The sequence below is a fragment of the Phalacrocorax aristotelis genome, chromosome Z (assembly GCF_949628215.1).
Source record: "Phalacrocorax aristotelis chromosome Z, bGulAri2.1, whole genome shotgun sequence".
NCBI lineage: Eukaryota > Metazoa > Chordata > Aves > Suliformes > Phalacrocoracidae > Phalacrocorax > Phalacrocorax aristotelis.
In genome coordinates, this window is record NC_134311.1 from 28,862,816 (window position 1) to 28,880,945 (window position 18,130).

At 47.5% G+C, this 18,130-nt stretch overlaps 1 protein-coding gene across 2 annotated transcripts in view; it reads right to left on the bottom strand.

Moving 5' to 3' along the window:
- The window catches only part of PSD3 (pleckstrin and Sec7 domain containing 3), a 110,659-nt gene that overhangs the window by 79,472 nt on the left and 13,057 nt on the right, over nt 1-18,130 (bottom strand). For both annotated transcript variants that reach the window (XM_075079953.1, XM_075079952.1), the window contains exons 3-4: nt 4,217-5,291; nt 2,427-2,819 (exon numbers count right to left, since the gene is read on the bottom strand). In XM_075079953.1, coding sequence (XP_074936054.1) covers nt 2,427-2,819; nt 4,217-5,291 — 1,468 coding nt within the window. The remainder of the gene's footprint in view (nt 1-2,426; nt 2,820-4,216; nt 5,292-18,130) is intronic.

Consider the following 18,130-nt stretch of genomic DNA (forward strand, 5'->3'; position numbering starts at 1 on the left):
TCCAGCTGCTCTCCTGCCTGCACCCCCTCTCCCGCCTTCACCCACCCTCCCGTGACTTCACACCACAGGTGGGCAGAGCGAGCGGGGGAGCCCGTGGCTGCAGCGAGAGCCGGCAGCTCCGCAGAGGGCACAGAGACCTCCGGTGGCTCTGCGATATATCGCAGGCAAGCCGCTGCCTGCGAACTCCTGCCGGTGGCTGCGGGACGCAGGGCCAGGGAGCGCGGCCTGGGTCTGGCAGGGCAGTGGGCTTCCCCTCCCCACCTCGTTCTCCGGGAGAGCTGGACCACTTCAGCTGGCGCCCCGTGACGTTCTGCAGCACCAGCCAGGCGCTACGCAGGGCAAACTACAGCCCCAACGCAACCACAGGTTTGCAGCACCGTAGGAAACAACACACGTATCATGCACATGGACTTTCAGTGGAAAAAACAAGCCTGGGATTCCTTCAGGCACCACAACCACACATGCAAACTCTTAGAAATAGTACCCACAGCTCAGGCAGCTATTTCTGGACCACCTGAGCATCAGAGTGACACACCATTTTGTCCCCTCTGCGACTAAATCTCATGCAGTCCCCAGCATGCACACAGTGCTCCTCACCCACACATGATAACACCATGATCCATCACTGGCTCCAACAATACAGCACGCACAATCTGTCAGTCACCTGTACCCTGGTGCAATAAAACATGATATTAGAATATAACGGGGTGGGGGATGGTTAATAAGGTTACTGTCTGGAGGATTACCCTGTTGGGCGCATCTGCAGCTGGCTTTACTACTACAACTACAGCTTATCAGCACCTGCCACAACAGAGCGAGCCTTTGGGGCTCATCCCTAACAGGGCCCTGCGGACTGCCACAGCAGAGCTTCCTAACAAACCTGCTGTTAGGGACACTTCTTTCTCCTTTTTTTATTAAGGAGGAAAAAAGAAGAATCTTTAAATCCTCTGTGGGTTTATTACTATGGCTGTTAAACTAGAATTAACTTAATTCCTAATGAAATCCACACTAGGCAGGCACCTAATGTGTCTCTAAGCTTCATCTAAGCTCACCTTGCTTCGTGATAACTTTTATCTTGATGAGCTGATGTGAGCCTTACTTGACAGTATATTTTAGATACTAGATGCTGCAGCTACAGGGTAACAGGAGGGTCTGTATGTGCTGCTTGTCCTCCACCACCCAGTCTTACGGCAATCTCTAGTTTCAGTACATGTAGGGAGCTGCAAATGTCAGGACTGACCTCAGTTTCTGATCCCACACCGGTTGTAGCAGATTAGCAGTCACTTACTGGCACCAAGCAGCTCAGGGTTTAAGATTTAAACACCTTTCTTCCAGTAGGATTGATGAAAAAAACATTTTAGACTGCTAAGTCCTCCTGCCTGTTCTTTTAAGGGCAAACTGTATCTTAACCCATAAAGTTGGCAAAACTACTTCTGCTCAAAGAACTTCTTTCACACTAGCATAAAAGGAACAAAACAGATAGAAGACCTGCCATCACTGACTCCCAAGAAAGCTCTGGCTAGACTAGCCCCATCTAAGCGAATAGTTTAAGGACTTTTAGATAAAGTCCTGTGTCTGGAGTATGGAGACCCTAGCCATCTTTGTCACTCACAAGGTCCCTCACCCCTCCACAGATTACTGCTTTTGACTCAAGCCCCCACTTTGCCTGTTGCTGCCTTTCACTCTCCCCATCCTCTTTGACAACACACAATGAGGAAAGTTTGATCATAGAGTTTCTACAATTACACAGTATTTTCTGACCACGTAGTCTAGTTTGCTTCTCATGTGACTCTTCTCTTAACAGGTTTTCTTATCTCTCCCTTTACCTAAACAGAAGTTAACATTTTTGCAGTGCTCCATCCTCTCTCAATCAGTAACTAGTGCACAAATGAAAGAAGCAGCTAACAGTCCCTAATCCCATGAAGGAGGTGGGAGCAAAACCCAGTCCCAGCTGAAGTACCAGCAAAAATCCCACTGACCTCAAGAGCTATTCCCAGAGACATATCCTTCCCATCCAAATCACAAACTGCATTTGGACAACTCGTCCATATGCACAGGGTGTCATTGTTCCTAAAATTGCTTCTAAAACTTTCAGGTATAACTGGAGCTGAACACGGTTTGACTGTAACTCGTAACTAACTCCTCCAGGAACAGGTCCCAGAGATGCAACAATACCAGCCAGCCTTTTATTGACAGAAGTATCACCTACAAGTATTACCTTTGTAAACTTGCACTTTTCTAATGAACGGCAGGTTTGGACAGCTCACTTCTCTCCTGCAGCTCACTCTACTACTCTGGAAATTATTCTGTGTAGAAAACCTGCAGTGTTGAAAGAGGCAAAACTACACTCTGCAACAGTCCACTGAAGTAATCAGACATTGGGGAAAAATCAGCAGGCACACAGAAAGCTCACCCACTGCTTTTACCTTTCCGAACGACGGATTTCCGTGACGTCTCCTCTGAAGAGTGTTTCGCTTACGTCCCTTAAGCCATTGGCGATGCCTTCACCACAGCCCTTCACCTCCCCATCATGGGGAAGCTGCAGGACATCTGGCTGCCCCGAGGCTGATGTCCGATCTAAAAACTGGCCGCCCTCCTTCATGCGCTGCTGGATCATGGGAGTAAGTGGCATCTCAAAGCTGAAATAGCTGTCAGGCTCCGAGTACAACGTCTCCAGCGACTCCGCACTGTAGTATAAAGATGCATTGTCTAGGATGTTTTCAAACTGTGAGCTGTACAGATCAGTGGAGACATCGGAGTGCCTCTGCCCGAGGACATCTTCATATCCTCCCATGGCTGCTTCCCCCTCTTCCATTATCCTGGAAATTAATCAGAAACAGCTCATTTCAGCTTGAGGGCAAGGTTTAGACCTCTGGGTGAACGTCCTGGCCTTCCACCTTTGCCAACAGAAAGGCCAATGAGGCTTCGTGCAGGAGAGGACACTGCAGGTAAAATGCTAATTTCTCCTTGCACCACCTCTGTTCATGACTGGCACCATCTCCCTCCCTGGGGACATAAAAGGAAACAATCTTCTGAGTAAAAGAGAGGGGCAGGTGGGGAGCCTACCTAGCTGATAACATCAGCTGCTTATGGGCAAAGGAGAAGAGCACTCACAAATGCACAAGGTCTCCGCTAGCACCACTGTCAAGCCAGAGGCTGCACAGGCTGGAGATGCGCACCCAGATGGGGCCTCTGCCTGCAGAGGACAGTTTGCTGGCTCTGCAGTTGTAGGGCTGCAGTCTTCAGCAAAAGGCTGGAGGAAATCCCTCCAAAACGCAAAGAGAAACACATGCAATTAAAAACCCAGAGCCAGGAGAAACAGATCTGAAAGGGGAAGACTTGGCCTGCTTGCAGATGCACAGGGGAAGATACAGCATCCCCCTGTGGAGAGCCTTCTTTCCTGCACCAAATACTGCAGGGCTTCTCAAGGCACGTGCCAGGCATCAGTGCTGCCCACCTGAGCGATCCCACACACTAGCCAAAGTAAAACCTCACGGATCCTGAGGTGTAGAGGTTGGAGCACCTTCCTTGCTGAGATCTTGTGGTTTCAGCAGCAAACACCCCACCAGGCCAGAGCAGGCACAGTTTGCTCAAAGCACACCAGTGGGACCCCTTGCTTTGTAACAGATGCGCATCAGGAAAGAAAACTGAGCAAACTGGGATGGTCTTATAAAAAGCAGTATATTTTTGCAATATATTTATAGATAAAATTATATAAACACGGATAGGTAATATAGAAAGCACATCACAGCATTTACCCTCATATAACATAGAAGGCCCTTCGTAAAACGTCTTTATTATCCGACCTCTCAGAGGTGCTCACAACATTCTTGCATAAACTCTGCCTGAAACCAGAAAAATTTGGCTAGGCACATATGGCCAGGCCTGCATGCTGCCTGTATTTAATCATATGCTATGTCCAGACCCCAACTACACTTGCTTTGTCACACAGCCATTACTCTGCAAAGAGCAAGACACATCTTTACGTTTCCAAACCTGAGGCGGACTTCAAACTTCAGCAAGGTGGTGTGGACGGGGTTCAGTTGCAACTTCAGGCACTAGCCACCACCAGGCATTAACTGCTAGCATTGCCACCACGCTGCAGGCAGCAGACAAACATCTGTTGTTTGTCATTAGCTCCTCCAGGAGTAGCCATAAGCCACATGCTTGGGATGAGAGAGTCTGCCCCCTGCACCTCCCGCAAGCGCCATCTCACCTGCCCTGGCCCCTCGCTAGCACAGCCATCTCCTCCTCGCCACGGTTCTTCTCGTCCTTCACAAAAACTTCATCCTCCCCGCTTTCACTGAGCAGTGCCAGAGGACTGGCTCCAGAGACAGTCAGTCCCAGCCTTGGGTCCTCACAGACCTCGGTCCAAATGCTGTCTGGCGAGGAGACCAAGCCCGGGGAGACCATTGGTCGCACAAGGTGGCTGGACGTTTTGGGGAACGCCTTCCTCTCCAAGGACACAGTCTCCAGCAGCGAGTGCTTCTTTCTTCTCTGCTCCTCAGCTTTTTGCAGCCATAAAATCTCCACCCCTTGAAATTCTACATGTTTGCTCACAGCTGCCTCTTTAGAGAGCCTCCTCTCAGGACCCATTTGCATTTTGCCTCGACTGTACACTGAAGACTCCTCAAAATGCGCCCACCCCTCCACTCTGCTGGCTGCTTCCAGGTTTTTCACAGATGGTCTGTGACAGCTTGTCTCCTGCGCTGTGTGGACCTCCTCAGCTTTATTACTGATGGTTTGCAAGGATTCGGACTGCTTTTCTCCAGTCCATATTGCAGCCAGATCTTTCCCTACGATCAAATGCATTTTTTCCTCAGCTGTTCGTTCAGATGGAAGAGGCATGTCTGAGGGTTTTTCTTGGCCTGCTGGAACTGGTTCTCTGGCTGCCTGCACATTTTGGCTGCCAGTAACGCTCTTTTTTTCCATTTGCGTCTCTGAATCAGGAGAAGTATTTGCTCTCTCTTGCACCTTTGTTGCTTCCAGCCGTCGAGAGATTTTCATAATCTCTGGCCGGTTACCCGCAGGTTGCAAGCCTTCTTCTGGAGTGTGCAGCTGCGCTGCCCCAGCATCAGGACTCAAATCATCTGCAGGAACCGCATGCTGAGGAAGGGGCCTGCCAGGTACCCGGTGGTGGCCGTCCTGTCTTTCTGCACTGTGTGTCAAAGGCTCTGCCTGGCGTGGTGATGAAGTCCTCGGCCCATCTCTGCTTGGTTCTACAGTGCCATATTCTGGAAATTCATTGATGATGGTATGAGGGAGCAAAGTGCTGCTTCCATGGCCACTACCTGCACAGAAAAAAAAGACAACGTGGGTTTATCATCTACCGCATCATAAGCAAAAAGCCTGACCTCCCTTCCCAGCCCTCTCCTAACAGAAGAGCTACATTCTCCCCTGCAGGGAAAATACCGTTCAGTTTAGCTCACTTTTGCACGCTCTCACACTGCAGTTATCCAGAGCTGGTCCTTTTACATAGGAGTTTTTGGTCAGCCCTACTTTGGGAGCATGCTCTGCCAAGGAAGGAATGCCAGAAATGTCTGCTACACTTCGGAAAGGGTCCCAGTGGCCCACGAATAGTCTGAGGCCGCAGGCCAGGCGCAAAGGCTGAAGCAAGTAGATATTCAGAGTTCTGACATCCATCTACAGCATGTACCATACATGTTGCTTTTATTTAAAAAAAAGTTTTTAGGTCATTTTCACTTTTAAAGATGAAACACTAGGAAGATAATCAGCCACACCCTGTATATTCCACGGCCTTGACAAAACCAATTAGCTAAATTACAGAGCAATTAATGAGCAATTCAACTTTCTGCCAGCACTACCCTTTTCCTTTAATAACTCAGGTAACTGAAGGTTGTGTTGCAGTGATGTACACATACCGAGCACTTCACATTTTCTGTTGCAGCAAACTCACCCTGTGCAAAAAGCTTGCTGACCCTCCCCTCCTTGTGCTGCTTTTCCAACTGATGTAAACAAAGCAGGAGCAAAAAGAGATAGTTTCATTTTCCAAGCGCCGAGCACCCAGTGGCTCCCATTGTTGTGGGGTAACAGAGAACCAGCTGTCCTCAGAGGAACGTCATGGATGACACAATGACAGATACTTGGACACCTTATATTATGGCCCAAGTTGGAACTGAGCTTTTGAAACAAAAAAAAACCAACCCAGCAACAGCTGCATTTGCTGCACCCTTCTGGAAAAAACTGCCCTGGAGTGTAAAAGTGCTTTAAAACAACAGGGGGACCAGATCCAAACACCTACTCTGAAAAACGTCAGGGGTGACAGCTCTGAAACCAGACACCAACTTGCACTTGGACACTTTGCCCCGCTCAGGGTGCATCTCTAGGTGCTGCATTGCAAACTGACGCCCATCTCCACTCTGAGCAGGCTGGCCACTGGCCACAAGCCATTTCTGAGGAGGAAGCCATGTAACTATGGTTAATGATAGGCTGAGTTCAAGGTGAAAGGGAGGATAATTTAATGCAAGCTCAGCACCGCACTAATGTGGCTATCTATCTGCCAGTGGTTTGTAAAGAGGAGCAGCAGTTCACACCTGGCAGCTCACTATCCAGCATACCTAGCCACAGGGTAAATACCGCACATTGTGTGTGCTGCAGGATCAAAGGGACAGACAGGGACCATGCCAAACCACAGCCTCTTCCCCAGCAGGTTCTCCAGATATCTCCGTGCTGTTTATGTAATCGTTCCATAATAAAACTTCAGTGGGTCAGGTTTCATCTAGATGACTTGTTTGCTGTTGAGGACAGCGACTGGACAAAGCAGGGACCTATTCTCTGCTGCAAAGTCTCAGGGAGCTGTGAGGAGCATGGATACCCTGTCCGCTTCTGCATCACCTGCCTGCCATCATGGCAAGGTTTCCAACACACAGGTGGGGGTGCACTGGGACAGTCCAAAGAAAAAAGTGAGGTCCTTCTCCCCACCTGAGCGTTTCCAGGCATGGTGCTTTTTCTAAGTGCTCAAAGCCCTCTTTGCACACAACTCAGCCATGCAGTGCATGGGTGCATCCCAAGCCCACCCACTTTATGGCACAGGGACCAGGTTGCCATTGGGACACACCTCCACCAGGACAGACTGGTGGCTGAGAACAACGCTGTGTGGCTGCAACTTCCCTACACCTGCACCAGGACTAGCCCAAGCCAGCAAAAGGCCCTGGCTCCCCAACCCACAGCCCTGCTCTGCTCTAATGCAGTGCATTAGTGCTTGCTGCTCTCCCAGCATGCGTCCAGAGATGGGACTTTTTAAGAGGGAAGAACTGCTGACAGGGAGTCCATCACTATAGATGCTAACATAAACCCTTCCCAGCAGATACAATTCTACCTACAGCAACTCTCAGCTTGCAGACCTGCAAGTGGGAGGTGGCTCAGCTCAGATCACCTCATGCCTCCAGCACCGCAGGGCAGCACTTGGCCATGCCACTGCCTTGGCCACACACTCTGGCCACATCCCAAAGCAAGGCAATGCATAGTGCCCCAGGAGCTGGACCCCCTGTACTTCCCTCCAACCCACATTGTTGGAAGGAAGCCCAGAGCATCACCCTGCCGGCCCCCCATGGGGCTGGGATGCAGCCAACATGCGCTGAAGGCCAAGCCCTGACAAGGCACTGCACACAGACCCGGCCAAGGGGCCAGGCTTCTCTCTGCTAATTGCTATCTTAGCTTCTGAACTGACATGAAGGAAACAGAGGCAGCCTTATTCCTGGCAGTGAATGCTAAATGCACGGCCGCACGTCCCCATCTGCCACCGACAGCTGCTGCTGAGGGTGGTAAGCAATCCCGAGCAAGTTTCTGATTTACTTCTCCTGAACTTCATCCCAAGCAAACTTTACCCTCTGACAAGTCCAGCAGACTCCAGTAGAGGTACAGCTATAAGGGATATACACATATATACAGGGACAGAGAGACATGCAGGAGGAGGGAGCATGCACACAGGTATTCCTCTCTGCCATGCTTGCAAGCCATGTTTCACCTGGGCAAGAGAGGAGCACTTTCACAGCAGAAATTTAGTGCCCTTCCTACAGTGAGGTGCCAGCAGCCCTGCTCTGGAAGGACTGCTGCTGCTACTATGTGCGAGCACAAGTCAGTGGGATTCTTGCCCTCACAGCATCCTGCAGGAACATTGCCCAATTTGCTGCCTGATTAGAAAAACCCACATATGACACCAAAGCAGCAGCCTGTCCCCCTTACAGCAGGTACCACCATGCACATGACTGCTGAGGTCTCCAGTCCTGGCGGCAAACCACCACCAATTGCTTCCCACTCCTGAAAGGTGCAAAGTCTTCAGAGAGCTACTTCAGGTGCCACAGCTTTGAGGAGCTTGAGCTCTTTAAGGGAAACTCCTCCCTTATTCCCATCCACCACCACAGCATCATGTCTTGCTGCAGCTACTGGCATATCCTGTCCAACCCCATCCCCCAATATGACTGCATTACAAACAAGGCTAGAAAGGCAACAACAAAATTTAAGGACCGCACTGAAGATGAGCAGGGAAAAAAATACCCATCACCAAACAAACAAAGAAAGGACACACACTCTCAGGTAACACCAATTTCTACTTTGCATTGAAGGTGGCTTCTTTCAACAAAGAAAAAAAAAAGAAAGAAAAAAGAATTAAACAGAGAGAGAAAAAGCTAAGATAGAAAGGGGGTGAGTGGCTAGAATCTGAGTCTGGGCAAATATAACCTAACAGCAGTTGGCAGCCTTTAGGATGACTAGACGTTGAAAGAATTCATGACTTAAATCAGGCATAGATATGATATTTCATAGGTAAATAACCATTCCATGTCAAGCAAGCTTGTCTACAGCATAATAAAAGGAAATTCTAGGAAGCAAAACACAAGTTACAAGCATAGACAGACATTTTGTTTACAGGTACATTTTACAAAAGAATGGTGTGAGTGTCTCTATATAGTATATATATATATATAAGCTAGCTCGAGAAATTAGATAGATTTGCTTGAACAGTCTCCTTACTCACAGAGGTTACTGTAGCTCCAGCAGTTACCCATTGGTCAAAGAAATAAAATGCACAGATCATCAGTTTATCTATAGCGATACCAGCTAATTCAATTGCTGCTGTTCTAGTCAACTGGAATCAAAATAGTTTCAAATTTCCTGGCAGCTGCTGCCCTGCACTGCACACAATGATGTAAATGGATGCTTTCTGAGTATTATGAAACTGATGGGGGAACTGCAGTCTCATTCAGTCTATCGCAGGAGCTAAGGAGTCCACCTTGGCAGCTTGCAGGGGGGGGAAAAAATTTCCCCCAGCAAGGCTGCCTGACGGTATGCCAGGGAGACGACTGTGCTTAGCTGCCGTTTATTATAACCATGTCCATAATGGAAGAAACGGGCAGAATGGCGATGCTGAGTCGTGTGCTGCTTTCAGAGCACAGGGCGCCTGACGGCATTTTGGCATTACTGAGCTGAAAGGTTTCACAAAGCAGCCCAGTCACCTTGCATTTTATTTCTCTGCAGCTCCTTGTGCCGATCACAAGCAGCACGTGGGTGCGTCTGCATGCAGCATCACACTGGTTATGGCTTCTTGGTACTGGCATTTCTTGCCATTATTTGTACAAGACAAATTAGGGCAAGTAAAAACAATGCATGTGTTAAGAGGAAACAAATCTCTAGGTGACAGCACTTAATGAACAAATTGCAGGATTTATGGCATTATGTCATTATTGCAGCCTGCCAGAGAGGGGGGATCACACGTGTGTCCTTGTCCTGCACCCCCTCGAGTTACAACTTCTGTGGTCACTAAAACTATTCCAACTTATAAAGCTGTGCCTGCGTACGCTGAGAAAGAGCGGCTTCCCCCTAAGAGAGGGGAGGGATGCTGCACAATCACTGGCAGCCTTGTGCAGCAGCTCTTATTCCAAATGATGTCATTCTCCGTGCGGCAATAGCTCCTGCCTGGCTGGTGGAGGTCCTTCATTAGCCAAAGCCGGGGGATTAGCATAATGCAAGAACCATGCTTTTGAACTGGACTGCAAACGACTGTGCTGGAGTGGGCAGAGGGTTTTCTGCAGCTTGCAGCCACTCCAGGCTTTTGGGCAGCTTGCTTCCCCCAGGGAATGAAGCCAGGCCTTCATCCCTGCAGAGTTGCACTGGCATTATGTAAAAACAAGCTGGTGGAAATGGGGAAGCTGAGTGAAGGCAGGGAGGAGGGAGCGAGAGGGAAGAGGTAGGAGAGAGTTGCATAGAAAATAAGCCCTGGTTATGTGCCTCTGCTGCCTTAGCAAACACAGGGAAGATGGAGAGGACAAGAGATAAGGCAGAGCCTATGCAGAAAAAGTTTCTGTGTTGGCTGAGATCCTTCAACCCAAAAAGAGATGACTGGATGAGGCCCCTGCTTCTGTCAGCAGGAGGTTTCACACAGTCCCAGTAGTGTGCAGAGGCAGCGTGCACCTTGCAGTCACTGTGCTTGAACAGCCAGGCAATGGTGCAGCAGCCAGCAGCTCAGAGTTACCCAGAAATTCAATTGACCAGTTCAGGGAAAAAAATAATCCCCCTCGAGCACCCAGGGGCAGTGTGTCACTCAGGAAATCCCGTACCCACGGCTTGCTGCACACTGGAAGAGGTTAACAGAGAAGTACTGCTCGCTGCTACTCTTGCATAATTCCCTAAATTCTGAGGTTTTTGGGCAACCAGAGGCTGTGTTAGGTGAACCATCAGTCTGCCACAGGACAGTCATGCCCACACCAGGTAAACTCATCACGAATCTCTCCGCTAGCCAAGTCCCAGTGCCTGGAGTCAGGTGATGATGTGATGCCTGAGTCGTCATGGCTTAAAAAAAAGAGTCAAACTGCAAGGTTAAGAAAGTAAATCCTGTCCATTAAGAAAGCAAAATACTGGGGACACTGTGTGTCTGTGAGGTTTTTACAATTGCAAACCTTCTAACTCTGTTCTTGATGGAATGCCTTAGGTAAGTGATGCTGTGACTCGGCTGCATATTTTTTTCCCCACAGATTTTAACCATTTCCCAGTAGTAAACCAGGTTTAGGAGCACTTGCATAGCCCCAGCCACACTGAATTAAGAGTCCTCCAGGGACACCTGCACCTTTCTCCCGGCTGCAGGGAGGATGGCACCTCGCTGCAGCAGCTCAAAGGCCTACAGTGAGCTCAGAACATGACCAAGTCCAAAACTAACATGCAGCACGTGCTGGGGAGGGTTTAGTGTGAGGGATTACCCACTGCAAATTGCTGTATGGGCCACAGATGGTCAATGAGATAGCTCAGTCCCAAGAGTCATTACCCTGGAAAGCAAAAGAGTAGAGCGAAACAGCTGCTAGGATGAGTAAGAACAGGAGAGAATACAAAGGGAGTATCTGGGCTCCTTCTCCTGATGTAAAAGTGTGTGGGAGTCTTAACTATGTTTAACGCACTTTTCTTCTTTAAAGCCCCACCCCCTGGAGTGACATGGCTGCAAGAATCTCAAGTTCTGGTTGAAGACTTATGTTTGGAAAAGTTATAAACCCAGAATTCAAAAGAGAGATCCAGAAAGAATCCAAAATTTTCTATTTTTCTACTGCTGTGATTTAGAAAGGAAGCAGCTAAGTCTAGATACACACAGTGATAGCTGTAAGAGCCTTCAGCTGAAAGAGCAAACCTCTGGAGCAGTGAGAGCCCACAACTGCTTTGACACTTGCAGCGTCTACGACGACTTTACAGCCTCTCTGAATCCACTTGTACTTAATGGTACATATTTAAAATATTGTCTTTTTAAAGAATCTTTTTAAAAGACATGCATCTCCCAGGCTGAGTATTTGCTGCTAAAGGCTCAGCTGATCATTGCACGGTAACTTTTCAGCAAGCTCACAGAGTGAATGAGATTCCCTTCCTCAGGAAGCTGGACAGAGTTAAACAAACATTGCAGGGGTCTAGAGCAGAAGGCACTTGTTAAAGTGGTGCACTGCGAACAGGAAAAACACTTGCTGTATCCTGTGTTACACTTTTTCAGTGCAATACCAGACCAGAACTGGATCTATCCATGTAATTTTAATTAAATGCTTTCACCATATTCATTATCAAGCCATCTCCAGCAGCAGGATAACATGCATCTTTTCCTTCAGAAAGCTTCAGAGATGAATCAAGGCTACAACACAATGGAGGGCTTGAGTTGGTATGCTGCCTATCTCACCAGGTGATGGGGCTGAAGTCCAGGAGAGGAGAGGAGCCCACAGTGACAAGCAAAAATGCAGCTGTGCCCCACTGTACCTGCCTACAGCCAGCCAAGTCAGCTGGCTGAGCCTCTCCTGTTGTGCCCACTGACCTGGATGCATCATTTTCCATCTGTCCAACAGAAGGGAAGGGCCCGACCGCCCCCAGGAAGGTATTTCTGAGCCCTGCCAGCTTCAGCCAAGCTTAGCCTACACCACGTGTGCTCAGAGCATCTGAAGGGGTCGGGCACCACCAACAGGCTGCCAGCATCACCAGGCCTCCAAATATTTGCACGCTCAAGTCAGCATGGCTCTCGCTTCAGCTGACAGCCCACAGACAGGGAGGTAATTACTGCCTTAACTCTGACATTTCCTAACTTCTGAGTGCTTAATTCTGCACCTTTAAAAAACAATAAACAAACAGCCCATGTTTTAATGATTAATTGTACTAAACCCTTGGCCTTCAAACAACTCTGTTGTTTACCAAGTTGAGGATGTGGTAATCTCCTCCCTGCAGCTGTAGGTTATGATAACTTGAACTATCTAGCTTTCAAGTGCAGGTCACAAGACATCCAGTTTCCTCCTGCAGAGCAAGGGACTTAGCATAATGCCTCATGCCTCTTTAGCTTTTCTTTCCCTGGGACTGGAAACCCAGACATCCATCACACCACACCTGACAGCTCCGGCGCGTGCCCCAGCTTTGCCCAGCCCAGGGAAGTGGGACTCAGAAATTAAAAGGGGGAGACAGCAAGACAGCTCCACCTCATGCAGCCGAGACACAGAGCACGGTGCATACTGTACTTCACCAGCATAAATTTTTCCATGTCAGTCAGATGTGCTCTTCTGACAGCACTGTAAGAGCTTGCTGCTCTTCAGAGCAACCAAGCAGTAGCTCAAAATCACCTGGTTTACTCTGCGTTGTAGTGAAAGAAGAGCACTCAGCATGGCCAGTCAATGTGCTGGTGCTGGAGAGGTGATCTTGGAGTGCACAAACTCAACCAGAAAAGTACCTTTTAATACAGTACTGCTGGAGACTTAAATTTTAAAAATTAATCTTCTCTTTGCATCATTGCCAACCAATCAGTGCCAACACCAAACATCAGGGATATCGACAAGAAAACATATTGGTTACACACTATTATTTAAAAACTTCTGTAGGACTTCAGTGTGTCAGAAAATGCAGTGGGACACTAGAAACAAAGAAAATGCAGAGTCAACTACACACAACAGGATGATGGAATTTTAATTAAGGGGGGAGGGAGGGACCACAGGTCTGAGCCTTCTGGATTCCAGTCTTGCATGTATCCCTGGTAAATGTTGCAGGACATACCCTTAAATGAACATAACATGCAGGACATGTTCCTAAACGATGACCCATCCTCACAAGCTCTGTCCACCCTAATTAAGCAACATGAATGTGAAAATCAGGCAGTCCTTCAACCCTCAGAAAGTCCAGTTTTTCACCTTTTCAGGAAAGCAGAGCTGCGGAGGAAGATACCAGACCAGGGAGCTCATACTTCCCGGATTGCCTGGAAATGAAAGGACCAAGAGATGAAAACATGACAGGGTGGTGCATCAAAATGGAAAGTGAAGCACTGGGTGAAACTAGAGTCAGCAATCTGGGCTAGTGTGAGAACGATGCAACGTGTGAGTGATTGTGGTCTAAGGGCAGTTTTCAGAGTGAGGATCAGGAAGGTGCCACATCCATGCAATGCAAGGAGGATGCAGTGGAGCTGGACATGCATGACTTGAACTGACACAAAGAAAGCAAGCGAAGACAGAAAGCAAGACAGAATAGCAAAGGACAAGTTAGCGATACTCATTTTACAGGAAGTTACTGGGGCAATTTTCTCAAGGCTGTTTACATCAGCATCATAAGGCCATGAAAAGGCTTTGCTTGTAACAAAAAAATATCAACCATTGTGTGCTTCCTTTGTCCTTGTCGTGGTTCAGCCCCAGTCAGCAGCTGAGCACCACGCAGCCGCTCGCTCACTCCCCCTCTGGTGGGATGGAGGAGAGAATCGGAAGAGTGGAAGTGGGGCAACTCATGGGTCGAGATAAAGACAGTTTAATAGGTAAAGCAAAAGCTGCGCGCGGAAGCAAAGCAAAACAAGGAATTCATTCACTGCTTCCCATGGGCAGGCAGGTTGAGCCATCTCCAGGAAAGCAGGGCTCCATCAAGCGCAACAGTGACTTGGGAAGACAAACGCCATCACTCCAAATGTCCCCCCTTCCTCCTTCTTCCCCCAGCTTTATATATACTGAGCATGACGTCATATGGTATGGACTATCCCTTGGCTCAGCTGGGGTCAGCTGTCCTGGCCGTGCCCCCTCCCAGCTTCTTGTGCACCCGGCAGAGCACGGGGAGCTGGAAAAGTCCTTGACCAGTGTAAGTGCTGCTTAGCAACAACTAAAACATCTCCACATTGTCAACACTGTTTCCAGCACAAATCCAAAACATAGTCCCATACTAGCTACTACAAAGAAATTTAACTCTACCCAAGCTAAACCAGGACACTCCTGAAGCAAGGTAACAAAATTCTACAGCAAACACAATCATTTCCATGATTCAGGTTCAGGAATGGGTATGTTGCACAGGTTAAAGCATGCATTTTGTTTTCTTTCATGTGTCAGCTCTGGTTGACCCCTTGCAGAGGTGATTCAGCACACGTTGCCAGGAGAAAGTAAACCTTTTTTGAGCTTGCTAAGAAAACAGACGAGCACAAGACTAGCAGCGTGCAGCTGGGACCATCTCTTTTGGCAGAAGCAAGCTATTAAATGAGCTCAGATGCCTCATTACACTTCACTGTACACAAAACGGCAAGTGACAGGCTTTCCAAAAAGCTATTTGTTTCACCAGGAATTCAAAAACAAGCTTCTTCAAGCAGCTGTTGGGAAGGACCAGATTTGCGTAGCAACCCAGGGACAATTTGTACAGGGCTTTTTTGTGAATGATGAGATTAAACCCTCTGTTACACAGGCAGGGTGAAAGCTTTCTCCTCCTAGAAACATCAGAGAAAAGACTGGTTATGAGTCTTCATAAGCTATTTTCTTCCTGACAACTGTCCTGGATTTATTTTCTCATATAACAGGAATTATGGGGTACTTGGCTCTCATGTTTACTTAAGCAATTATTTTGTAGCATCCCCCACTTTTTTTCCCGAGGAAGCACTTTTAAGGACTAAGTCACATTGTCCGGACTTTTTTTTTCTTTTTGGTATTTAAATGTATTAACTGCAAATTCAAACAAATCAGTACTCTGTAGCATGCCGAAGCATAAAGAGAAGTCTGCTCAATAGAGATCACTGTTCCACAGCTGGTTCCAGAGGAGGCTATGTTTCCATATACAAGCACCCTTTATGTCAACAAGGCTGTCTTGTCCAACCCAGCCAAATTCAGTTTTCAAAAAAACATTTTCTTTTGCTGGAAGGCAGAACGCTGGGGTTTCATTGAGAAAGGCAGCCAGGCAGCACAGAGGCGCGTGGCTGCACATGGTGCATCCTCCCCACTCTTACAGTGGCGAGGAGCAGCCCCATGAGCAGGGGCCTGCAGGGAGACATATGGCCCCGAGCCATCCCGCAATGCAATGAGGGTCCCGGGGGCCTGGACCTGCTTCTGCTCTGAGTGATGTATCCCAGGCAGGAGGATGGGCAACAGACGAGAGAGAAGAGGAGCCAGACAAGAGGCATCACCCAGTAAAGACAAGAGCACATGAGTACATCAGGAATCACAAATATCCCAGATAAAACCAGACTGCGGGCAGCAAAAGAGAAAATTGACAATGAATTGTTTTTAATGTAGCAGCTTTATTAGCATTTTATTATCATTGGGAAAGCACTTCTTCTACAGGCATCTCATTTTTTTTAACCTCCTCTCACCTGTGAAAATGACCACAAACTTCAACCTCAAAGGTAAAAATCAATACAGCTGCTTATTAACAAAGTCTGCCATCTCCCATCTAGGCAAACAGAAGGGTTTGCTACAGTCACCCCCAATTATTCTTCTGTCTTTGTGAATTGGCTTGTCCAATGCAAGTATTTCAGTATCTAATTAAAATATTTGTACCCTCAACAGCATCCAGCAGGGCTTTAGTAATACAGTTGTGACAGAAAGGGAAAGGATAAACAGGGATGCAGCCCCTGTTTATTAAGCCGTTCAGTAGCTTACGTGTTAAATTCTCAGTTTCTGAGGCCAGCTAAGGCACGCATGAAACTGTTTTGGGTTAGATAAATTAAAGTTCAACTTTACTGCTCACAGTGACAAGTCATTCTCCTGATCAAGTTTAAACACCAGTACATCTGGCCCAGTCCCCGTCACTCATTTGCTTGAAATCTTCCATACTTTGGCCCACAAAAACATGTCTTTTTTCTTTTAAAGGCAATTTTGGAAAGTAGTAGGTTGGTTTGGATTTTTGGTGGTGTTTTTCCCCTCCCCGCCTAGCACAGAGAAGGACAGAGAGAATTTCAGGCATAGCTGCGTATTCAGCGTATGTCAAATCAAAGGAAGCCAGGATTTGGTGCATAGAACCCTGACCTCCTTTATCTCCAGTTAAGAAGCAGTTAAAACCTGCTCACTTGAAGAAAAAAAAGCAGAAGGGGCAGCACCACTCTCATTTATCCATTGCGGTCAAACATCTTCCTGGAGGAGGATGCATCTATCTGTGTCAGCATGAAGCCAGTCTGGGTAGGCACAATATCACCCCGTTTTCAGGTACAACTCACAAATATTATATGTTAACCACTGTTACATATTTGGAAGCTCTCCCCTGAAGTCACTCACATTTCACTGTGTGTTAGCCCCTGATGGTAGTTTCTGATTCATAAAGGAAGAGAGGGAGGTTCAGAAACAAGGCAAGAAGTAGCACAGGAAAAATACAGGAAAGTACACACATAAGCCAATATATCTGGCTTTATTTCAGGACTCAGTAACCAGTCAGCTCAGAATACCCATCACATTTGATAATTGTTTTGGTTAGTAATTACAATACATTCACTTGGATTTATTAGACACAGCATACTTTATTTAATGCCAATCTCCGGAAATGTACTAACGCCTGCTGACAGTGCTCTCACACTGTGTCTCTCCAAACAAGGAATGAGGTCATCGTGATTCATGTAATAACCTGATACACATTTTGTGGCAATTTGGAAAAGTTTTTAGAATTCCTAAATGAGGACATGCTGGTTGGTTTGGGTTTTTTCCCCTCCACACTGCAATTAGGATTTCCCAAGTGGAAGACCAAATCTTAGAAAATCCAGGGAGAAACTATTTACTTACTTTTCAGACTTCAGTTCTGCCTTATGGAAGTGGAAGAGGCTACACAGCTTGTTTCTGTATAAAGTGCTGCCCTTCTCTGGCAAGAAAAGACTCTTCTTTAATTAAAAGTGACATTCCAGAAAGTGTACAATTAGGAAGGATCAAGGCTCAAAGAGAACAGCCTGAGGAAATACTTTTGCAAAGAGGGCAGGGATTCTTGATAATTACAACAAGGCAAGAGAAATAGGTATAGTAACTACATTTCTTTTCTTCTAAGCTTGGGCTGCGAAAAGGTAGAAAATACCCTGTATTTACAAGAAAAGAACTGAAACAAGACTGATCCTTAGGCATAACATTAGATACTGCACCTGGATTTCTTGAATTACTAACTACAGAAGACAGAGCAGTTCAGCTACTACCTCAAGTATCTAAATTAAAATCTTATCTACCTCTAGCTGTAGGAAGAGCAGCAGGTAGACCACGAAGGGCATTCCTGAAAGGACCTCCAGGCAGAGACAGCCATGTCTTAGCACGTGCAATTGCAGAACATGTGGCTGAAACGACTCTGCTGCAGAGAAGTGCTCAGACTCCCTCCGCCAACGTGTCTCCAGCACATGAGTCCCCACTGTCACATCGAGATGCCCCGGGTGAGCCAAAGAGAAAGGTGGGGATGTAAGACAGGGAACTGCTGTCAT